Source organism: Haliaeetus leucocephalus, unplaced genomic scaffold, assembly GCF_000737465.1.
Source record: "Haliaeetus leucocephalus isolate CR32 unplaced genomic scaffold, Haliaeetus_leucocephalus-4.0 Scaffold2, whole genome shotgun sequence".
NCBI classification, from domain to species: domain Eukaryota; kingdom Metazoa; phylum Chordata; class Aves; order Accipitriformes; family Accipitridae; genus Haliaeetus; species Haliaeetus leucocephalus.
In genome coordinates this window covers 14606685-14631784 of record NW_010972438.1, presented here as the reverse complement: position 1 = coordinate 14631784, position 25100 = coordinate 14606685, and the positions used below count along the sequence as shown (strand labels likewise).

Below are 25100 nucleotides of genomic sequence, written 5' to 3'. Positions count from 1 at the left end.
GACACGGTCTTTGCTGGGAGTATTTGAAGAAGATGCTGCTGCAATTTCCAATTACATCAATCAGTTATTTCAAGCTATGCACAGAATATATGATGCACAGGTAGTGTTAATGAAATTCTTGAAGGCACTACAAAGCACTTCATGTCTCTTGCTTTTTTTGAAATTATTATAAGCTTTTTTTTTTAAATTCCACATTCTTTAAATGTGGAAGTGAAATAAAATAATTAAATTATTGTTTTCCTGTATGTTAGGGAGTGCTAAAGACTAAATTCTTGTGATTTCTTTTGCAACAGAATTTCTTATGACAAGTAAAAAGATTTTCTGGTCTTTTAGTAGTTCTATTTTATTTCCCATGTGCTTTGAAAATGTTTCCCATCATGATTTTAGTGTATATAATAGTATGTACCAAGTGGGAGATTATTTTTTACCCATAATATATTCATGTTTCACTCATCATCTATAAGTAACTGCACTTCTATGCCAAAGACAGAATCTATTTTGTATGTTTTTTCTGAACAACTGAGTTTATGGCTGTATTTTTAATTTGTTTATACCTGAACTGTTTGACTTTTTTACTGATTTGTTACTCTTGCTTTTCATATTTTTATTTTACTGTTGTTTTTACTTTAATGACTACTGTGTTTATTGTAGGTTTGCTGCTATGTTTTATTTTACTGCCTTTCTACTTAGCTTTTAATTTCTGTGCCTTCTGCTTCAACTACATCATGAAAGATGAAGTTGTTCGATACCATGAATCTGCTAATTAGGTCCTGTCTGTGTACAAGTACAGAGCAGTTTGTAATGCAGTAGTACTGAGGTTCATTGTAATCTTTTCTTTCCTTTACAGATAACAAATTCCTAATACTCAGTAAGTAGGGCAGCTAATTTGAAATAATTAAATGCAGATATGCACTGCATAACACAAAAAATGCAGAGATCGATGCACATAGTACAGGTTGTGAACTTCGTATTTGTAAATACCAATTACCTGTAACTCTCAATAATGTTAGAGAGATGGAAGGGCAGGATGCTTAACTTAGGTTTTCTGAAAATCTGTAGTCAGATTTTAAGTTCTATGTTTGTAATAGTTTCCTCTTCAAATATGTCTTTTTTTTAGTATTAATTTAAATCCAAAAGTAACAAGCTTGATTTTGGTTTTTTTGTTTGTTTGTTTTAAATCAGAACGAATTAAGTGCAGCAACTCATCTGACTTCAAAGCTTCTGAAGGAATATGAGAAACAGGTACTGTGTAAATCATTGTTGTCATTGTGTGGTCAGGACTATGTATTTTTGTAGTCTTTTACCTGCCAGAGCACACTGTAGAATGTATTTAGGTTTAGTCCAGATAAAGTAATTTCTGTAGTTGGTGGCTCAAATCTTTGCCAAAAGAATCTACTGTCTTCATCATAGTTCTTCCAACTAAAACAGAATGAAATTCCTCTTAACTGTGATGAATATTAGTAAGTTTGAAGTATTTTACTTTTGGATCAGCATTTTGGGGGCTGCTTAGGGTGGTGGTGTTGTTTTGGTTTTGTTTTATAAGGCTGTTTACTGTTAAGTGCTTTACTTTTACTAGTCACAAAGAGAAGAGATTGCATAGCCGTCTCCATTTAACAACCATCATTTACTCTTAGCATGAGAATAACTCCATCTCTGAAAGCACAGATTGTGGAATCCATAACTTTCTCCACTTGTAGCCTGTACTATGAAGGGTTTCCTATTTGGAGCTATGCTGCTGGGACCCCCTTTCTCAGATGCACGCTAAAAACAAAAAGTCGCTTCTTCTAGGGAGGCTGGCATTCCCTATCCTCATTCTCCACCTAATGAGGTGAACTGGAAAAAGTACTAGTTACAAATTATTTTGATTTCGTGAGTCTTTCTAGAGGTGTGAGATGACACTTTGTTTTTCCTTTGCTAATTGTTACTAACAAATAGGTGTAATGCAGATAGGATCAAAAACACAATGGTGCTGATCCAAAAGAATAGTGAGTATTCATACCTACAGTAGTCCCATTAGGAAGAGATGGAGAAATAGAAAGATGTAAAGTGTCTTTTTTGGGGGGGGGGGGGGGGGGGGGGGGAAGTCTTATATTCCTAATGACAGACTGGAAATGCTGCCTAAGATGTGTGTGCACACTCTGAATTATAGCAGGAATTAAATTATTTCTTTTTTTTTTTGTTGTTTAGAAGTAGCTGCAGTACTGTCATTTGAATTGCTTTAACATTGTTGATACAATTCCAAAGTGACTTTAATGACACAGCTATTTAATAAATGGCACTGTTTCTGCCGTTTTCTAGCAAAAATATAGTATTTGCAAAATCAAAATGAAAAGAACTAGTTTCAGCTTAGAAGAACCAATTAGGGCAAGATATTCTTATTCACTAGCAGTTACGGATATCAAAATATACACTAAATATCCTTATTTCAAGTACAGTTTGTTAGATTCATTGATAAGAAGGAGGGGGAACTAACAAGCTGGAAGGAGGTGCTCAAAATTTTTAATAAAAAAGTTGGGTGTTTTTTATATTTCCAAGTGTTTTATGTATAGCTGCTGTAAATGAAAAGAAGAATTGAATTAGCATTGGACCTTTTAACTTATTTTTCTGATTTGTCTCCTTTGGACTGCATTTTTCCCAGTCAGGAGATTAGCTTAAAAATACACAAATAATGTTTTAACTGAATTATTTCTTTCTCAGTTGTGACCATTTTGGTCATAGTTTTGCCTCCATCAGGGCATTAGAGAAGTACACTCTTCTGGATGGTTTAAAAATTTCAAATAATGTAAGATCTAGAAGTTTAAGATGAACACCAAATATTGCTTAATTTTTAATAATTTTAAAATAATATGCAAAGCTGGATAAAAATCTTCATACATGTCAAGTCTGGGTCTTTCCTGATTTTGTAAAATACAATATATTAATTAATTTATAAGATCATTAATTAGATTAATTAATCTATTTTTTAAAGAGATTTTTTTAAAAAATGAGAATTGTTTATTACTTCCTGCCACCCCCAAATATTCCTTCTTCACAGGACAATAAAGAAGTGCTTCAGTGTATCTTAACTGTATAATATTTTAAAATAATGGAACACTTAATACATTCATAGACATGATTAATACAGTTTTATGAATGGCAGAAAACACTGCAAACAACATGCCTTGTTTTATTTTCCTTTAGCGTTTCCCACTAGGGGGAGATGATGAAGTTATGACTTCCACTCTACAACAATTTGCAAAAGTGATAGATGAGGCAAGTACTTGTATTTGTTTCACTTACTTTGCTAATGTTGTCATGTGTAGACTTTAACTTGCTTAATCATTCCAGCCTTTTTTTAAGATAGGAGGTACAGAAATGGCTTTCATTTGTCAATAAGGTAACACTTAATTGTATATTGCAGCATATATTTGAAGTTATATAACCTGAAGGTAAAGAATCAATTCAGCAAAATGAGGATACACTGTTGAGAAAAAATGTAGTTTAATGTACTGGAGATACAAACAAAAAACATTACAGAATGGCAGCTAGAAACTATAATTTCATGAAGGTATTTGTATTGTCTGATTTTAGATACCTGACTGACAAATGAACCTCCTGCTGTTTGTATTAGAGACAGAGACTGATTCTTACGAAAGACAGCTTAGCACACTTAAGATCTGAATTGGGATTTTTTCTGTGATCCCTGACACTTAACACTGCTTAGACAGCATTTTGGGAGGAAGAACACAGTTGTTCTACCTCTAACCTGTGAAAGATGGGCTGTGATGTAGCTGGAGGCAAACTGAGAAATAAACTGACTAGTCATCAGAATGTATGAGGCCACTTCTGACATGATCCAGTAAGTTGGAATAAAGTTGGAAAAGTAGGGACAAATGCTAAACTCTAAAGGTCTTATATAAAAAGCTAGTGATAAGATCAGGAACCTAAAAAAGAATAGCTGCAAAAAAATGAATGCAAAATTGTGTTTGAGTTGTACATGTCATCTTTGAGTGAAATTGATGTCAGCCTATCTTAATTTGATTTAATTTAGTCTCAGCACTGTTTTCCTAAAATTTCTTTCTTTCTCTTGTCTTTTACAGCTCAGCTCTTGCCACGCAGTACTTTCAACTCAACTTGCGGATGCAATGATGTTTCCTATTACCCAGTTTAAAGAAAGGGATCTAAAAGGTAGAGTGCTTGAACAAATACTGGTTTTATCAACAGCAGCAATAACAAAAACATAGCATTTAATCTCCATAGCTCTTGTTTCACTAAAAAGAATACGCCACGTATTTTTCAGCTCTCAAAAGTATGCATCTCCCAATTAAAAAAAAAAAAAAAGTAAGTTATTTCTATTCATGAGATCGTTACGGTTGAAGAACTTTAACACAGAAATATTATATTATGGAAGCACTTATCTTCTATTCAAGATGAAAATTTTGCACTTACTGTAAACATTAGGAAAGAATAATTTGCAGATAATTTGCATGCTCAGGAAATATTTATATATATAATAATACCATGACATCAATATGATGGCTGGACTAAACTCAAAAGGTAAAGTGCCAAAGTTGTAGTACTTATTATATTATTAAGATTTAGTAAGGTGGTTCTTTAACTCTGCTGGTAATACAGGTGGCTTCTTATATGCAGGCATAAGACGCTTCCAACTTCTTATTTTTTAACAGTTGTATCTTACTCTGCCTGGTCTAAAATAATATATAATGTATCTGATTTTGATAGATTTTACTCGAGATGCCAAAGTGAATAGACTGGTGTGGCAAATGGGCTTAAAATATAAATGATAAGAGTTAAAACCAAAATAACTTAAATACCTAATGTGAACATCCTAGAGTGGCTATATGTAACATATGAACGTTTTAAGTCTAAATTGAAATAAAAATTATAACTCTTCCATAAGTCTTGTAGCCCTTTACAAATCTTGGGAAATACTTCTTTGGCTATAGTTTGTTACAAAATTATGGATTAAATAGATTATGCTTTTTGAGCAAGGGAACATGAGTATCTCAAGGCTAATATTACTCCTCAGAACATGGAAAAATCTGTTAATATTTACTGAAAAAGCATCCATGAGGCAATAATCGCAAATTAAATTTTCCCACTGGAAGTTTTTAACCACCAGCTGATGTAGTATTTAATGACACCATACTTCTTTATCGACTTCATAGACACTTTCTGTAAAGCTTTTCCATGCTTTTTTGTCTTTGCTTTACCATAAAGCTGAACACCACTCTCTGCTTGTTTATGTTGTAATATGACACAAAACCACAGTCAAGATCAGAACAAGTGCTAAGTATTGTACTGTGTTCTGTTCCTTGACACAGTGAGACTAAGTAACCATCTAGAACTTGATTAATTTTAGGTAGGAGGAATCATAATGTGTTTGGGGCTTTCCTTTGATCTAGTGATACTTCCCTGTCTCCAGTGCTTCCAGTTCCCCAACTCAGACCACAGCTCAGACCAGAACCATAGGTGACACATTTGTATTGACGATGTCTTTCAAAGTCTTTTGAAAAGAAGTTCCTCCTTAACTTAGTACAGTACAGTATCTTTTTTTGGTAAGCTGGACAGCCACATAAGTGATACTTGGGCCTTAACTAGGAGCAGACTTTCCTGACCACATAGGGCTTGTACTGGTAACTCAGTATGGTACAAAGTGTGAACTACAAGTGTTCAATAGTGAAACATTGCATGAGAAACCTTAATATATAAATGTTATGTTAATAACAACTTACTTAAATTGTGATATGTTGTTTTGTAGAGATATTAACTCTAAAAGAAGTTTTCCAAATTGCAAGCAATGGTAAGTGTAAAATACTTAATGTTATAGATATTACAAGATGACAGTATTATTGTAGATTATTTACTCAGAAAACTAGTGAAGATATTTGTAAGGCTTAAAGTGACTAACTAAGGTGTAATTCTTTTCAGTGATACTTAGGCACCCAGCTTTCCTTGGTTCACTTGTAAATCCCTGCTTTGTGTACTGAAGTGTTAAGGCAAATTGACAGTATTAGTCTTTTTTACATATTAATCTTTTTTACAATACTTAAAATGTATATATAATTATTAAATAACTTAGGATTATGCTACCAAAATTACTAAAGCAGTAAGGTGCTAGCTCACTTCTTAAAGTCAGGACTGGATTAATAAATTTTACCTCCCTAAATTTAGTTTGATAGTTCTCTTCCCTATTGTTGGAAGTTACTTTTTTTAGCTAACTCTACTATATCCTTGTAGAAACATATTCTTTAAGTAAGGATTAAGTAAGGATTCTGCTTCTCTCAATGTAAATTGCTTCATTGGTTTAGAGGCAAAAAAGATTAGATACAGGTTTTCATAATGGAAAGTTGTCTCTACTTACAGAAAGCTTCTGTCTCTGAAGAATATTAGATGTTTAGGGAAATTTGTAACAATTTGGCCATATTTGCATCTGGTTAGTATTTTTCTACAGCCCAAGTATTTGTGGCAGTGAAGTAATTATAAACAGGCGAGAACAATTCTTGGAGGTTTTAATATGACAGAACTTTGCATTCAGCTGGCTGTGCAACACACAGTGATATAAAAGGTTTTCTGCTGTTTCATAAGTCATTAATTTATCAAAATGATCATAAATTCTCTCTTCATTGCTTAGACCATGATGCTGCCATTACCAGATACAGTCGGTTGTCAAAAAGAAGGGAAAATGAAAAGGTTTGTAAAATAAAATACTTAATATAAAGATGTTTAGAGGAGATAAGAAGTAATTTTCATCTAATACATATATGTATGATGGAAGACAATGTATGGCAGATTCCAGCTGAAGTTTGATAGTTTATGTTTTAGTAGTCTAGACGGTTTGTTTCAGAGCAGAAAAGCAGATTTCCCCAATACACGCCTGTGTTTGTAACACTGAAAATGCTCTAGGATTAAGATTGTGATACTATATTCAATTTATTTTTTTAAAGAAATAACCACCCTTTCCAGGGATAAAAGAATGCTGTATTTGTTTTTCATGTATCTCTCATGTATAAGTTAGAGAAGCAGAATTGTAGGGTAAAATATGCAATTGCTGATGATAGAAGGTAGAACATTTCCTGTGTTGTTTTTTCCATGCTGGCTGTAAAGCTGTCCAGAAGGCATATGATGAATACCAAGCCTCAAACATTCCTTTTTCTCCCTCCCCCTGTCTGTGTCTCTTTAGATCAAGGCTGAAGTTACAGAAGATGTATATACTTCAAGGAAAAAACAGCATCAGACTATGATGCATTATTTCTGTGCATTAAATACTCTTCAGTACAAAAAGAAAATTGCTATGCTAGAACCGTTGCTAGGATACATGCAAGCTCAGGTAATTTCAGATTCTGAAAGCTGTAGGTCTGAAAGACGACGTAAAATACTTAATGAAAGTTGATGTACTGAAATCCATTGCAAGACCTCTTTTGCAATCCAAGGAAGCAAATGGAGAAAAAGACATACCCCATTCTCATCCCTGTAGCTGTCGTAGCTGGTGCTGTGAACACTGTCATTAGCTAGCACTAGTCATTTCCCACTCAGTATATGAATCTCAGCATGACATGCCTTCACTCCTATCGGAGAATCCTTTAGGAAAGTCTGGGTGACAAATATAAAGGTCTAATCCTACCCAAAACCCCAGATGGCTAAATTTACTTCACTGCCTAAACTTTCATTGCTAGGTACTTTTTTCCACTCAATCACTAATGGGAATAGCAGATTAAAACTTCATGCATGCAAGTCCACATGGAGGTGTACCTTCTTAGAAAGTAATGTGGAGACAGTTAAACTCTTTCCTGTGGCAGCTATTCTGAGATGAGATAGTCTCTACTGTTTTAAATCAAGGGTGTGGAAGAACTGGAATGCTAAAAATCATTCTGGCTTGGTTTTGTTTAATGTAAATGAGTTCATGACTGGTTTATTTGAGGATTGGTGCAATAGAAAATAAAATTATGAACAAGTTCTTTGGAGAGTCTTAATTTGTATTTTCACAAGTATGTCATCAGTATAGTTTTTTTTTTTAAAAAGGAAAAAAGTCAAACTTTCCAGCATGTGGCACTGTCACAGTGTCCTGAGTAGAAATTAACTTCTACATACTGTTTGAAAGCTTTTCTGAGTCTAAGAAGAACTCTTGCTTCTTTTTGAAACTTTGCAGCTTGTATTTAAGAACTAAACTCTGGATGTTTTCTGTAACAAAGTAGATAGTGCAACCTGTTGTTTAGGTACAGGTTTTTGCTGAATCTAAGAATGGGAAGGGCAGGGCCATGTCCTGTGGCTTCCTGCTCTGAGATTTCATATGGCTAAACTCAATTTAGATGTGGCAGTTTTTCTGGACCAATATGGAGTACACTGTTTTTAAGATATATACTGTCAGTTCCCCTTGGCAGTGTCCACAGTTAGAGGATGGTCCCGGACAAGTCCTCACAGGTTTCCCCTCTCCTATGCCTCGCAAATAACCCCACCCATAACACAACAGTTAGCAGACTGGTGGGCTTGAAAAAGTATAGAGACACCTTGGGACCACTAAAAGATCAAATCTTGTTCCTTTTCCAGGGCAGTTTCTGCAGATTTCTGTATTTCCTCCAGGTGACTCTGTGTACATCCTCTTGACACAATGAAATCTCACTGCAATGTCAGCATCAACCTTCACTTGCAAACAAAACTGTGTATTCTGCTCCTTCTATTGAGAGGTTTCAGTGAGAATGAAGAATGAAAACAGATTTCTCTGAGAAACTTTAACCTCCTGTGGTTTCATCTGTTAATTGTTTATGTAGTTTTATTAATGACTAAATTCTCCCTTTTCCTCCTCTTTTTTTAAAGATAAGTTTTTTTAAAATGGGTTCAGAAAATCTTACTGATCAATTGGAAGAATTTTTGACCAATATTGGCACAAGTGTACAGAAGTAAGTTTTTTTTGTTGAATTTTGAACTGTTATCAAGACAATTATTTTTTTCTGTTTCTTACTTATTAATAAATTATCTTTGTTAATAACACATTATTTACCTTAGTGTTCGCAGGGAAATGGAGTGTGAAGTAGAAAACATGCAACAAACTATAGAGGACTTGGAAGTAGCTAGTGATCCACTGTATTTGCCTGATCCTGATCCTACGAAATTTCCTGTTCATAGAAATCTAACACGGAAGGCTGGCTATCTCAATGCAAGAAAGTAAGACTAACTTGTTACTTAAAAATTCCAGAATATTTAATTTTGGGAAAGGAAAGCTAAAAACGTATGTAATATTTTTTTGAAGTTAGCTATGCTGATTTTACATACTTTAGTTAAGTAAGTCACATAGGAGCTATTCTGTTTCTTTCTTTGGACTCCTTCACTTAATTAGTATTAATTTCACTGTTACACTGAAATTGTGTCATTCAGGTGTAAGGCATAGTTATCGTGATTTTAGTCTAACTTTGCCTGAATTTTCACAGCAAAAAGAAAAAGTTTATCAGAGTGTAATTTCACTGGATTTTAATTGGAAAACAACAAGATTGCAGCTATTGGGATTGTTCTATAAGTATCTGTTAAAGCTTTGGGATTCAAGCTGCTAATAAAATATGACGACCTTGAGATACACAAGCAAAACATTCTCTCTTAACTGAAATACACTTTGAATGACTGCCTCAGTTTCATGAGGTAGTCTTTTGTCCACTGGAGGGAGCTGTTACTCTATTTACTAAAGTCTAGCCGCTGATATTTATAGTTAACTAAAATAAATCGTTAACACTCAGATTTTTTTGGTAATTTATATAATAAGCTCCAAGCAGTTTTTAAAAAAATGTAGATTACTTTTACAACAACAGTTAGAGTAAAATACTCACTGAATGAGGCATGAATTTCTGTAGTAGAACACAATTGCAGCACTTAATATTGAAGAAAGTATCTGAACAAAAAGGGAGGCTGAACTGCAAGTGTTACTGATTTTTAGTTTCAGATTGTTCCTCTTCTGTTGTTCAGGGAAAAACTAAAAAAAAACCCAACCCAAACCAAAAAAACCCAAACAAACAGAAAAACCCCAAACAGACAAAAAAGGAACATGCTGTAAGCAAAATTTTGGAAGTCTTGTTAAATGGTACAAAGTACTTGGAGAATTGAGGTATCTTACATGATTAAGCTACTTCTTAACACAAAGCTCTTCAAAACTTAGTCTTAACAATGTCAGTGCAGAGTTCAGAGGTATTATCAATTATATTGATAATGCATATAATTTGAATATGCATATTGTATAAAGCAACACCATAAAAGCTGATCATCAAAACTGAAGTACTTACGCCTTTTTATTCTAAATTGTTTCACATAATTTAATAAAGAAATTATTATTTTATGTAGCCTTTGCCCAGCAATAGGTTTAGCATGAAAAAAACAACAGATGGAAAGAGACTAATTTAGCTGTAAAGCTAACCTAAAACATTAAATGGGGAAAAAGGTTTTCTTAACTGCCTAGATGGTTTGTTCCAAGTGATTTTCAGCTCAGCTGAATTCCTAATCTACTAAATAAGAACCTCTTTTTATCTTTTAGTAAGACAGGGCTGGTATCTTCTAGTTGGGAGAGACAGTTCTACTTCACTCAAGGTGGAAATCTGATGAGCCAGGCAAGAGGTGATGTAGCTGGGGGACTTGTCATGGATATAGACAATTGTTCTGTAATGGCTGTGGACTGTGAAGACAGACGGTACTGTTTTCAGATAACATCTTTTGATGGCAAAAAGTAAGTATTCTTATGTTACTATTACCTGTAAGTAATACTGTACTCACTAATTAAGAGAAGGATGGTCTACCTTTGGCCAGATTATGGCTTGATGGATTTGGGGGGTATTTAGAAGCAAAATCTGGGGTGTCTTTTTAACTTTGTAATGTCTGGGGTTTTGTTTATAAGCTGTATAATGCAGATGAGTGGTATTTCAGAATAAAATTACCATAATCAGTTTACAGTTGTGTACTATTGCATTTTGTGAATGCTTAAGTGTTACATGGGCACAGTTAGAATCTTTTTTCCTTTTCTGTTTTAAATTGAAATGAAAATATAATTTTTTTTTTTTCTCCACCCCAATTAAATGTTGACTGCACTTGGCATGTACACAGAATCTTCAGCCTTTCTGAATTTGTTGTGCAGTGTACAAACATGACAATGGAGTTTCCTGTCTGAATGTATTTGTGAGGCATTTTAAATAGACAAAATTGTCTTTTCCATTCTCCTCTTTCAGGTCTTCAATCTTACAGGCAGAGAGTAAAAAAGATTATGAAGAGGTAAGCTTATAGGAGGTTCTCATGGAGTTCAATAATCTTCTGTTGCACAGAAGTAATATGTTCATAACAATAGTTGGAATGCTCATTTTATGTTCTCTAGATGGGAAGCAGTGAACTTTTAACTCATCCTGTCCATAATGACAGGTTTCAGGAAGTCTGACAAAATATTACTGTGTTTAAATCCTAGAGAAAAAAATGTAGTTATGATTGCCACTAAGACCTTTTCAGTATTATGGAAGAAACAAAGGGAAAAAGAAAAAAAAAGCCCACAGCAAAATAGCTGGCAGTAATGGAATTGTGACAAATGCTGCTTCTCCTTCTTCCTGTTCATGCCTTCCTAACCATCTTAATTCCTACCTGCTTGTCAGGAATGGAAAATAAAGGAAGTCTTAGGTTAGGACACAGATAATGATACAGGCAGTTGAGAAATGAGGAAAAACTGTTTTTCTGCCCCTGATGCATGATGGGAAACATGTTTCTATTTCATGAACAAGTTGAATCAAGAAATGTGAAATAGTTTGGTTTTGGACTGCTTTCAAAGCTGCTAGTGATCACTATTTCCAAAGAGCTGCTAAGTCTGGTGATGCAGATTTACTTGCAGTGGATGAATACCAGCTGAGAAATGTCAGTATTCAAATACTAGGTCAGCAACCTTATATGTTGTAGTAAATATTGATGGGGAAAGGAAATGGAAAAAAATCCCCACCCAACCAGCAGGGATATCTTTTCCCTACTTTTTTTAGCCTTCTCTAGAGGTGAAAATAAGAAGTTTCTCTAGACTTTTTGCAAATAATAGCCTAATGTTATAGGCTTGTATGTGTCTAACAAAGAAGGTTCTAGTTATTAGAAATTATGTTTTATTTGGACAGCTTTTTACTGCTTTCCAAAGGCTTGCACAGAAGGGCCAAACTGATAGATTCATTACATTCATAGTCTATGAATACAGATTTGTCCAGAAACAAGGGAACAAATGTACTAACTGACATAAAGTATTTGTTAATTAAAAAGGTATGTCTGTTTGTATTGTTATTCAATATAGACTTTTCAGTAAGGGGCAGGATGGGAAAGAAAATGTTTTAAAAGCACTGTTGATTTAAGATATGTTTGAGCAAGCAGCTGGATAAGGAAATACAGAAAATAGGGTACTTTCAGCCTGCATTCAAATTCCTCTGACAACCCTAAAAACAAGCTGGGGTTCAGTGGAGCAGCACAGATAGAATGCATATAATCCACTTGCTTTTCAGTTTCTCTCTGAAGGAGAAAACTAAGAAGCAAGAGCAGACGGTTTTCCATAGCACAGGGAGAAAGTAGATTCTAGCTTACAGATGCAAGAAATGGGCAAATTCCACAAAAGACAGATGGTATCTTCATAATGTCTTGAGCAAACAATGTCTTCTGCAGTCACAGAATAATGGGGTACGGAGAATCCTGATTTTTTTTTTTTTTTTTTTAATTCCCTAGAGTCATGATTTAAGCTTGCTTTAGTTTTGATCTTTAGTGTGACTAAAACAATTTTTTCAAGTAAAATCTGATATTGTAAGGTGCAGTATGCAGATAGTAGTGAATTTAGTGACAAGCTGGGTGCGCAGAGTACTGGTTTGGCTCTCTGAAGTTACAAAGGAAGTGGAAAAAGTGCTGAAACTAGCCAACTCAGGTATTTAATCAAGTTCATCAAAAAACTGTGAAAAACTAAATTTTTTTTTTCTTTCTTTTCCTCTCTCTCTTTTTCAGTGGATATGCACCATAAACAACATATCTAAACAGATATATTTAAGTGAAAACCCTGAGGTAACTTTACTAAAATTTATAGTATCAGTAATACGTTAAGATGTAGATATGCACAAGATTAAAAAGATATCTAATTGGATAGCACAGAATTAAGCTGAGTACTTCCTACATGTCTAACTATAAGCTTTTCATGGTATGGAAGCATACAGTTCATTTTCTCCTTCATCTAAATGCTTATATAGAAAGCATTAAAAATACATTAATTTTATATTTGGTATAACTTTTTGACATCTTCAAGATCCTGTATTTGTATTTTGTATATGATACTTTGTTACAAATTAATATGACAAATACTCGAGATGGATCCATTTAATTTCTGCTAGAGGGAACTGACAATTTTATGAATATGAATCTTATGAGCATTAGCAATTTTGTAGGAAAAACATTTTCACTTCATGAAAGAGTTATTTGCCTTTTGAACAGTTATAAATTGTTTATTTGTGTCTTATAGAGAATTTGGGTAAGGTAATGCCATTTATATGGTTTACATTTACATTTATATAGTAAATTTGTATTGATACAAACTTACATAGTGATTTTTACTTGCTAAATTAGGGGAATTGGCCCAACAAAATCTGTTGTTTTATAACAGAGCATTTATCTCTATATAAAGTGTGTTGAAAGTGAAATTGTACTCCTTGGTGTCCCTGCTGAGGTCTGAAGCAGGTTATTCGAAAGGAAACTTTCCAGTGATCATATACCAGAGATGAGAACTGTAGATGCAGCAGTCAACAGGCAGCTAGTTGAATAATACAGGAATCTATCATTCGCCTACGTAACACAAGGCTCTTGCCAAATGAGCTGGAAGATCAAGGTGAAATGGAAAGTGTGTCATGCCAGTTTTTTGTTTAGGAACTAAATACAACTTTGTAGATAATATAAGTACCTGGTTGACTGTCTTAAGTTAACTATACAGGTGAGAAACAAAACAGTTTTAGTGGAGAGCTCAGTTACCTAAAGCAGATGTTCTGATGAATATACAGCTGAGGTTCTGTTTAGTCATGGCATAAACGGGTGCAGCTCCCTTACCTCAGTGAAGGTGTGTGCATTTACACCTCAATGTTAGTGCCTTCTCCTCACTTGCCAATGGCTTTATAGTCATTCTCATTTTCTGAGTCATACGCTCACACTAAATGTTGCTTCTTCATTGTTTGTCTCCTGCACTTTCTCTCTCCAAAAATCCTCTTTCCTCAAGGACTTTGCTATTGGCTTTACCCCATGAAGTGAAGCCATCAGCATTAATACTGATACTTCAGAATTAGTGATTTCAATGAAAGATTAAAATGGTATTCCTCAATGGTAAATGGTCCATTATTTACTGAAATAACACTGTTACATAGTCCTTACTTGATCGTTGTTCGTATCTTGTTTTTTCAGAAAAATTTAAGTGTTCCCAAATTTCAAGTGCAGCCTTTTGAATCTTCGTGTTTTTTAGTTAGTAGTTGAGGACTGCATTTCTCAAATGACATTTTTCTTTTTCTTCCTGGCTACATTCACTTATTTTGTCAGACTTGTCATTGGGACTTTTCTCTATTGCTGGCTTTTATTAACATTTGCAGTATTATAAAACAAGTGTATTCATTTAAATTTAGAAAGTGAACAGCAGGAAATGTGTTGCAAGTTAGAAGAAAATACAACTATGTTGGTGAAAATTTAGGAATGGAAGATTCTCACAAAAGGTTGAGCTTATAACTTCTGTCAATTGCATATAAATAAAAATAAAATCTTAAAGCTTATTTTGAGGAAAATCTTTTCAGTTATTTTTTCCCATCTCTCTATTGCAGGAAATTGCTGCACGTGTAAATCAGACAGCTCTGGAGGCTGTTACTCCATCTCCTTCCTTTCAGCAGAGGCATGAGAGTATGCGGCCAACTATGTAAGTTAATGAACTATAGGTCATTTGAAGAGCACATCTATAAAGAGAATCCTGGATAAAGTTCCAGGAAAAAAAAACAAAACAAAACAAAATAACCAACGAAACCTTCTATGTTCAGAATGAAATCTTTGATAGGCTAGAGGAAAGTTTCTTGGACTCACCTTTTTAGCATTGTTTAGCATCCACTGTTACAAGTAATCTGGATTTCCAGCTGACTAGACAGTTTTGTTGGTTCCATCATATGTCTGGTTTGTTGTAGTAATGCATAATGAGATTTGTTTTTTTAATGTGTCCAACTCCTGGAAGCAGACCTCAGATTGTTTTAACATTAACATATAATCACATATGAAATATAGTACAGTCTGATGCAATTATTAATGCAAGTAGTAACTTTAACTTACTTAAATTTGACTTGGAATGCAGACTCCATTTTTGTTTACTATACCCTGATCTTCAGGTTTTTAGTTTTTGTTTTGGTTTACATCCACGTTTTGGAATATTGTATTGGTCTCCCATATGGTTTAATTTATTATCAACCAACCTGAAACTAAGATATCTTCATTTTGGTTTTTTGTTTTGTTTTAGGCAATCTCGTCCTCCTGCAGCTCGTACTAGCAGCACAGGGTCATTGGGATCTGAATCAGCAGCTTTATCGGCACTTTCCTTGGATTCACTTGTTGCCCCTGACACTCCTATACAATTTGACATCATATCTCCAGTTAGTGAAGATCTGCCTGGTCAAGCAAAATCTTCAGGGCAATCGGGCAGGTAGGAAATGTAGAGAGAAGGAAAAAAAATTCCTAAAGTTAATGTTACTAATTTTAAAACAAACTAACTAACTAACTAACAAACAAGAAAACCATGTTTAGGCTGCAGCTCCAAAACACACATTGCCTTTACCCTGACTCATGTCACAAAATTTGCCGTGGCCAGCGAAGCAAAACAATTTTTTAAATTGTTAAATTTCAATTTGTAAAACATTGGCTTAATTACATGCACTAGATTCAAGGTGTAGTTTTCTATTTAGCAGTAGCTTTTCTTGCTTTAACAGCTAATGCTTTTATTTATTGATTTATTTTAATCTTTTGGTTTTACAAAGTATTTTCCTTTCCTATTGCTTGCTCACCCAGCAGCTTGGGTTATTTCCTCTTGGAAACTCAAGAGAAATTTGGTAGCCCTGCCTCCAGGTGATGATGGCATACGATGACATTCTTCTTAACCTGAAAGGTGAGTGAAAATGATCTAGGCTTCTAGAGTAATCTAGAATACAGACAAGTTAAAATTGTCTAAAGCTTTAGACTTTTCCCAAAATATAAAAACTTTTTCTCCTACTTGTTTTTTTGTAAACTTCCCACTCAAAAATAATAATAGAAACCTGTAAATCTGCACTGCATTTCTGGAACTATATGTACAGAATTCAGACATTAAGAAAATATATTTGCAGATCCAGCTGCTCTTAACAACAACAAAGCAAGCTAAAAAGCTGACAACTAATTTATGTGACTCTAGTCACAATAATGTGTTGTATCCCCCTGCCCTCTAGAAAAATACTTGAATTTTCAGTTGCACCTCACAGATACATAAGATTTAAAATTACATATATTCAACTCTTTTTTTTCTTTTTTTTGGCAGTTTTCTTTTTGTTGTTTGGTATAGCAGGATAATCAGTTGACTAGCTAGATCCTTAAGAATACATTGATTTAAAGTAGACTTGAGCTGTATTCCAGGAAGTGGAAAGGTTAATACTTCAGCTAAATTCATGTCATCAGTTATAATTCCATTCTAGAAAGTCATATTTTTCATAGTAGAAATTATATAGAGTTGTGTTCAGTATTTCAATTAACCATCACTTTCAATAAAGAACCACAGTGTTTGTACAGATAGGCAACATGCAACTTTAGAAGTATTAATTAATAAAAAAAAAAAAAAGACTTAGTTTCTGATGCTGATGACATATATTTAAATTTTACTTTTGCCTTTTGAGAGATTCTGTGAGATTTTGCATTTACTGTTCCAGTCTAATCTCAAATGACAATAAAAGTCTGAGCAATAAAAGATGCTAATAAAAAGAATTTCCCTTTAGTATTTATTTACACAGGTCAACATTTAATGGGATGATTCTTCATTGAGTCCATGTTATATAAACATTGTAGCAATGCCATCTTGACTTCAGAGTTCAATCTAGAACAATTTTATTACTTTAAACTAGACATTGCTCAGTTAATAAGATTTCACTGATAAAACTGGCAGTTGGTATGACATGTAACTGAACAAGAGACTGACATTTTTTTCTCTTGGTTCTGAAATTTACTTTTAGAACACTAGCTAATGAAAGGTGACACCTTCATTACTCCCCTATAAAACCTAATTTGAAGTTATTGAACCCTTGACAACTGTTTTTCAGCTACCAGTTAACCAAAGAAGAAAGGGTTTTTTCCTCTTCAGAAGTTTTAAATAAAATTTCCCCATTTCCCATACTCTTTTCAGCATTGCTTTACTGCTTTTGAAAAATGTAGACTTGGAAGCCTAGAGTATTTTCACTTTTCATTGTAACCGATAGCAATTCTGTCTTTGAGAGCCAGAAATAGCCACATTTCTCTTGACCCTCTAGGAGTAAAACTCCCATGATGTTTTCAGAAAGCTGCATTTGAAACAAAACCAGTGACTTCTCTTCAGTAAGTAATTCAACAACTTGAGACAGTTATGAGAAGTGTGGTGCTCCTATGGAGTTCTGAAAGAACTAGCTTTTGGTTGTACTTCCTGAAGCTGTTCTGTGAAATTTCATCCCCTGAAACTGTACCTTTTCAAATATTAACAAGGTTTTGACTTGGGCTTAATTCAGATATAAAAAACCCCCATGTGAGCAAAACTCTCTATGGCAGCAATAGGACAATAATATCCGGTATTTTTCCCATAATTTGAGCCCTCGAATATAGCAACTTATGTCTATTTATGTCCTGATTAAATTGCTTATCCTTACGATTTATCATACATTATTCCTCCAGATTGCACATCTGTGAAATCATTACATGTTCTTATTTGATGCAGCATGAGACTACTACATTATTCATTAGTGGTTCTTGTAATCTGACTCCTGGTTTAATGTTTTCATTTTTTAATAGACGCACAAATCCTTTCGGTGAATCTGGAGGCTCAAAATCTGAAACAGAAGGTAAAACAAAAATTTTATTTCAATGCAAAATAAAAAATATCATTTGAAAATTATTTTTGTATTTTCATCTGTAGCTTCTCCTAATTTAACACCTGTTTTAGAATGCTTAGTTATATTAGCAATGTATTAGACAAGTTGAGTTAAATCAGCCTACTGTCTGAAAGTCTGTTTTAAAAATAATTCATTGCATCTTTTGTATGCATTAAACCAAATGAAAAGATGTGTGACTTGCTGTTTAGTAATTGTACCTCTAATTCCTAAGTGTGAGCAATCTCTTTCCAAGCTAGTAGAAGTTTGGAGTTTTCCTGACTGCAGTCCATCTTTGGTTTTGAATGGAAGACCCAAAGGGAGTTCACTTTTTTCAATACTTTTCTTTGTCTTAGATTCAATTCTTCATCAGTTATTTATTGTAAGATTTCTTGGCTCTATGGAGGTGAAGTCTGATGAAAGTCCAGATGTTGTTTATGAAACGATGCGTCAAATACTAGCAGCTCGTGCCATCCATAACGTTTTCAGGATGACAGAATCACATTTAGTAGTGACTTGTGACTGTTTAAAGTAAGTTTGCTTCCTGACTTGTACTGATGTTTATTTACAGAATGATCTTCTTTCACTTTGGTAAAATTTACTTTCTGGTTTGTTTTTAAAAACAAATTTTTAGGTTAATTGATCCACAGACACAAGTTACAAGACTACGAGTAAGTAACTTTACATTTTAAGATAAATACCCAACAATGTAATTCTTCTACTTTAATACTACTAGATGTTAGCAAAAATCACTGACAGCATGAGATTTCCAGAAAAATTTCCACTGATATTAGGAGACTAATGCATACATTTAAAAATAGACAGAAAAACACTAGCAAATCAGATTTAAGGGAAGTGATTTCAGTAGGTCAAAGAGGCTTTTGAAACTTTCTCTCCCCTGATTTGACAGGGTAAAATCTTAGGAAAACAGAATATTTTATTTTAACAATGTGTTGAATTATAAACATTTATATTGTTAGTAGAGAGGTAACAATAAGGTTGGAGTCTAATTAGTTCTGAAGTCCAAAAGGGTTTGCTTGGTGTTTGGGGTGTTTTTGTTTTGTTTTGTTTTTTGTTTTTTAATGCATAATTGGTTTTTAATGTACAATTGCATTGAGTGTGTTGCACAGTTTCTGGGTTTGGGTGTTTTTTCCTAATTCTTTATAAAAAATGCACTTGAAAGAAATAAGTGGAATTCTTCGTAGGATATCAAATAAGGCCATCTTAATTTTTCAGTAATAGCAGTCTTTATTTTTCGTATTTCAAAACTGTTCCTCCCTCCCCCTCTTTTTCTTTATGCACAATTTATGGTCTGTCATTTAATTTCTTTGGGTCTTCTTTTAAAAACATCCAGTTTTTTGGGAACTCCGAATTACTTTCATTTCCTTAAAAGGAAATCCTAAGCATGTGAAAATATCTTGATATTTCAAGTAGAGCTTTTTTTCTTTACCTTTGTGGCATTAAGTTCAAACCTGCCGCAAAGCTGTAAGCTTTTACAGGTGAGATATATCAACTGAGCGCATGTCCTGTATTCTAAATGTGTACACTTCAGGTTAGGAAAAACTCATCCTATCAGATTATAACAGCTTGTTATAGGGGCTTTCAGAATTTAAAAACTTACATTTAAAAAGATACATTTGAAATTTCTAAGTCCACCCTCTTTTAGGAATAAGAATGCAAAATAGTTTTATTGTAACAAAATAATGAGGATATGCAGTTTGTTCATTTGGGGTTGGGTTTTTTCTTTTTTTTTTTTCTTGCTTAGATAATTCAGGAGAGCTGAACTCATTGTAGTAAAGGCTTTGGAGTAGTGCCTTCACCTGGCACCAAATATTGAAATCTTAGTCACAAATGTAATTTGTATGAATTATGTCTCTTAAAATAAAAAAGAAAAGGAGTATATTCACATTTAGAAAGATGACTGCATTGCATTGCAAATGTTGTCCCCTTTTCTTACATGGAATGTGTTTTTTAGAAGTTTTCCTATCTTTTGAATAATTTAGTCCTTGCCTTCTGACCTACTGTTTGTGTTGCGTATTTACATGTTTGGTCAGGTTGTTAACTTCTGATGTGCTTGTGCATTTATGATATTGAAGTAATTAATGTGCAGTATATTGAAACTTCATATAGAAAATATTTGGAACCAGTTTTAATATCTCCGTATCTGATCCTTTTGGCAGTTTCCTTTGCCCAATGTAGTCTTGTATGCTACGCACCAGGAGAATAAGCGCCTTTTTGGATTTGTGCTTAGAACTTCAGGAGGGAGAGTTGAGAGCCGCCAAACTTCCGTCTGCTATATATTTGAATCAAATAATGAAGGGGAAAAGGTATTGGTGATGGTTATACTTGTATGAGTTTTGAGCCTGATGTGGATTCTAAGACATTAGATCCATTCAAGCTGTCTAAGGGATTTCTGTGGAAGAGTATTTTGTTTATGTACCAAAAACCAGTTAAACCTGACAGTCTTAAGTACCTGCAAGTGCTTTAATATGCTATTATATCTAATTTGGGAATCTGGCTTAATTTTAAAGGCATTTTTATTAGAGCTTTTTGATTATTTCCAATCTGTTTTGTGTTTAGATTTGTGACTCTGTTGGACTGGCAAAACAGATAGCTTTTCATGCAGAACTGGTAAGAATCTTTTGGGGGCAAGGGATACTTGTGAATGGAAGGGAGAGAGTGTATTTAATATGTGCAATAGAATGTATTCTACAAGATGCTTACAGATGCAGTAATGCTGTTGTGGTGTATTTTAAGGAAGGGATTTGTTTTCTAGAATTTAAACCCAAGATAAAAAGACTGACCAATGTCTACTGTGGAACAATATTCAAGATGATAGGATTCAGCTTGCTACCTTTAACAAACATACCAGTCCTTTAGAAGAAGAATAATCAAAACCGTGGTATAACAAGTTTTGAGCAAACTCCTATAAATCAGTAGTGTATCAAACATCTCAGGCTGTTGTTACTTACTTTATTTACATTTTTGCCCTTTAGGATCGAAAAGCATCAGAAAAGCAGAAAGAAATAGATAGAGTCAAAGAGAAACAACAAAAAGAACTGAATAAACAAAAACAAATTGAAAAGGTACATTTCATCATTATTTCCTAATATTTTTTTTCTACTTACTTTCTTTTGCAGTTTTGTACTCCAAGCTCCACTATCATATTCTTTAGTACAAGTTCATAAAACATTATGGAGTTAATTAATAGGACTATTTCCTGTGCAGATTTTGTATAATTTTCTATAGTAGTTTTTTAAAAGAGCTCTTCTGAGGAGATAAACCACAAAATGTCTTTATAGGAATATTTAAGAGCAGTGCTTGAAGGAACACCTTTCACAGGCCCAAAATAATTTCATTTGCTGACGAGGGTTCAGTTACACAGTGAGGAAGGGGCTGTAGACAAAGATACTTGTTCTGACCGGCTGCATTTTGTGGGCTATAGGTACAGATGCATTAATGTGTTAGCTGTTCGAATAATGTCAACTAATGAAATGTACAGGTTTTGGTTTCCTATTCAGTCTTTTAATTCCCTCTGTACAGAAAGCTGTCCATTGATAGTATTAAAAGATAGTTTAGAAATCACAAAAATGGTATCCTGTTTCAATTGTAGATGGCTTTAAAGTTAACACTCTTTTTCTGATCCCCCTCCTTCTCAAATTAGGACTTAGAGGAGCAAAGCCGGTTGATAGCTGCTTCCAGCAGATCGAACCAGAGCAGCGGAGAAGGACAATTTGTAGTGCTTAGCAGTAGTCAGTCGGAAGACAGTGATTTAGGAGAAGATGGAAAGAAGAAGAGAGAATCTGAAGCCTAAGGTTGCCTACTTTATTAAAATTGGAATCATGGGTATATCTGGTGAAATGGCACAAGTTCTACAAGAAGTGAAATGTAGGTGGAGGGTCTGTTGTATTATATAAAAATACTTCACAATATGTAGACCCTGTTATGCCTTGGTTTTTCTTTCTCAGTTAAGTAAGTAAGTAAGTGATTTCCATTTTCATGTCAGTATAATTTCTCTTCTGTACGCCAGATGAAGCATGGTGATGCTACCATGTTTATTACAAAATTATGTTTTCTCAAGGCTTCTCTGCAGTATGGAAAAAACTGTGGGGTTTTTTTTTCCCCACTTACCTCTCCATGCAATTGACTGCTCTTGAAGCAAAACTTAAACTCTCATTGGACTTCAGCAGTACACTGAAATTTTTTCTTTACACTGCAGTATGGAGAACACCTTGCTGGAAACAAAAGTGGATGTCCAAATAAGACAGTGCTAAGCTTTATCTAATTTGTTGCACATAACTGTTCTTAGATTTAGAAAGAAAAATCCTTATTAACATCAGTGAGATGTGCAATAGTTCTAGACAGAAAGATCTTGCTTTTTATTTCATATTGCACTGTATGATACTGTCTTGATTTTTTTGGTGAATATAATGCTGAAAGACTTCTTTGACAGTATTTTTTTTCTCCTGTTGAGATCTAGGTAAGAGCTGATGAGATGCAGTTGCACTTTGCTGAGGAATGTATAAAGCATTCCTTATCAAATGATAATAATGTATATATTCTTGTAGCACAAGTGCCATGTTCTTGTTTTTTCCCCAGTACATACAATTAAAAGCTGTAAGCCTTTGAGTTCACTTATAAAACATGCTTAGAGTTGCAGGAACATCTTGAAGTCTATAATTTGAAAAATCTTCTGAATATGTAAATGCCTTGCCACCAGTACACTACATTTACTGAAAACGAGTTGAGGCTCTTTAAGTCTCTTTATGGAAATTGATTTTGCAAACAGAATTTACTAGCTCTGAAGTAAAAGACTATGCTAATCTACATCCTACAGTCAATCCCATAAAGCATTTTTCAAAGCAGTGTCTGTTTACAGCTTGTAATCTAAACTCCGTGTTCCATACACTGTGTAATATTTATTTTGTATAGTACTAAATATGCATTCACCTTTTGATCCAGAAGAGAAAACTTGTTTGAAGATAAATATTTATTTTTGCACTAATTACTATAAATACTAAAATCCAGTGGAACAGAACTCTCTAATAGTGGCATGAAAGTAACAGGAAATGTAGAAAGAGAAGAATATAATTATACTCCAAGATATAGTGTAACAGTTATGAGTGTTTTAGAGTTCATTGCAGGGCATTTCCAGTGTTCAGGAATGGAAGCAATTTCCAGAGTATCTCCCTGTCAGCTGATGATGGCCCAGACCTTCATAGCTGGAGTTGCTCAGTGCTGATGAAGTAAGTGAGGAATCTCAGGACCTCTCTGGTAGATGGCTGTAGGTGCATGGAGGCATCAGTATCCTTAGCTCTCCTCATGCACTGGAGTGGCCTGGTGTTGCCTAAAGGCGGCACTCTCCTCCTGCCCTTTATGCCAGAGATGCAAATTTCCATGCAGAAGTTCACTGCATCTGGCTCCTGTCACAGGAGAGAAGGGGGAGCAGCGCCTGCCCTTGCAGCGCCTGGGCAGGACTAACAGAGTCCGCTGCACTGGGGCCGCTACGGCAGCAGGAGCTAGAGCAGCTCTTGGAGCAGATGTTACTGGCACCACAGCCTAGGGAAGGGCTTGAGCAGCCTCGGAAGGGGTCACTTTACCCCTGCCTTAAAAGAGGAGGTGGAGGGGGAGGCGGAGCAGCAGAGACCCTCCAGGTTCTCTTCCTGATTTAGTTAGCAACTCCTGTTCCAGTACATATTCATCCCCAGAGTAGCCAGCCAGTCACTTGCAGAAATACCTGCTTTTGCTGTTGCCCAGTCAGGCCAAATGGCATTGCCCTGTGGCCAGATTTGGCTAGCACACTGTCAGGTGGACCACACAAATCCGAGGCTTTTTTCTAAAGAGGAGTGGCATTTTTATTTCATATACAGTCTTCTATTCTCAGCTCTCAAGAGGCTGTTTTTATTCTTGACAACAAAAATGGACGGACAGAGGCAGCAAATCCAATTTTTTCCCTTTTTGTGCCTAAATCTAGGCATACAGATAGTGCATGGCAGTCAGTTTGTTTCTGCAAATCGTTCCAGTTCATGTTTCTTTCTCTTTCATTTTTTCGGGGTTGGGTTTTTTTTTTACTTACTGATATTTCTGTTTTCTATCAAATAATATGACAGCATAGCTCCAGGTTACTGTGTCTTACTGTATCTTCCTCAAGTACATGCTGAATACGAAGTAGTTTTGAAATCAGCGGTCTCCAGTTTCTAGAATCTAGTCCCCCAGCTTGTCAGAGTAGGACTGATTAACATGTTAACCAGTTTAGCTGCAATAGCCCTAGCTCCATATGGAAAACAGATAATAGATTAGCAATCTCATCAAAAAGCATTTCTCATGTGTAGCCTGTTTTGCATTAGCCTTACTGAAGAAATGTCAGAAAATTGAATTACTGTATTTTTTTCTTGAAACCTACCATTACTGTTTTAGACATAAATCTGCAAAGATGAGGACGAAAGCAGGAGAATAAAGTTGGCAGATGAATTTACTGTCATACAGGATTTTTTAGATTTAGGAATATGTGATTGGAATTATTCCATTTGATTTTCAGGCTTTCCATCTATGTCATTACATGTAGTTTTTATAGAACAGACAGCATAGGAGCGAAGTGCATTTCATTTGTGTTGGATGATTCTCATCTTAACCCTTAAAAAAGGGGGAAATGACTGAAGAGAGCGGTTAAAAGAAAACAGATTGATGTGCATGAATGAAAAGGGGGTGTGTGCTTATTTAGGAGATTTTCACTGGTGTAAAGTGGGCAAAAAGATATAAAAGCATTTGGGAGAGTGATGAAAGCTGCAAGAGCAAATGGCAGGTCAGAAGAGATGAGGAAGTTAAATGGTAATGGTGCAGTGTAGTAGCAGTGGGGTGAGAATTACTGAGTTTTGCTTAAGGGGAGGAGCACATGGCTTTGTAATTAGAACTACCTCAAGGCAGAAAACAGCTGCTGAGGTTTTATCCATGCCCTCCTCCCCAAAATAAAAAGCTATTTGGTACCTTTTTTCCTGT

The 25100-nt window shown here is 34.6% G+C and overlaps 1 protein-coding gene across 1 annotated transcript in view; it reads left to right on the top strand.

The window, feature by feature from the left end:
* Positions 1–24122, top strand: part of APPL1 (adaptor protein, phosphotyrosine interaction, PH domain and leucine zipper containing 1) — a 28990-nt gene extending 4868 nt beyond the window's left edge. The window contains exons 2-22 of the mRNA XM_010572535.1: positions 2–100; positions 1183–1242; positions 3181–3252; positions 4080–4167; positions 5762–5803; positions 6635–6693; positions 7184–7330; positions 8815–8897; positions 9004–9162; positions 10514–10702; positions 11199–11241; positions 12973–13029; positions 14814–14905; positions 15491–15673; positions 18028–18077; positions 18461–18635; positions 18739–18775; positions 20285–20431; positions 20685–20735; positions 21101–21190; positions 21769–24122. Of these exons, the coding sequence (XP_010570837.1) occupies positions 2–100; positions 1183–1242; positions 3181–3252; positions 4080–4167; positions 5762–5803; positions 6635–6693; positions 7184–7330; positions 8815–8897; positions 9004–9162; positions 10514–10702; positions 11199–11241; positions 12973–13029; positions 14814–14905; positions 15491–15673; positions 18028–18077; positions 18461–18635; positions 18739–18775; positions 20285–20431; positions 20685–20735; positions 21101–21190; positions 21769–21918 (2073 nt within the window). The 3' untranslated portion in view covers positions 21919–24122. The remainder of the gene's footprint in view (position 1; positions 101–1182; positions 1243–3180; positions 3253–4079; positions 4168–5761; positions 5804–6634; positions 6694–7183; positions 7331–8814; positions 8898–9003; positions 9163–10513; positions 10703–11198; positions 11242–12972; positions 13030–14813; positions 14906–15490; positions 15674–18027; positions 18078–18460; positions 18636–18738; positions 18776–20284; positions 20432–20684; positions 20736–21100; positions 21191–21768) is intronic.
* The last annotated feature ends 978 nt before the right edge of the window (positions 24123–25100 follow it).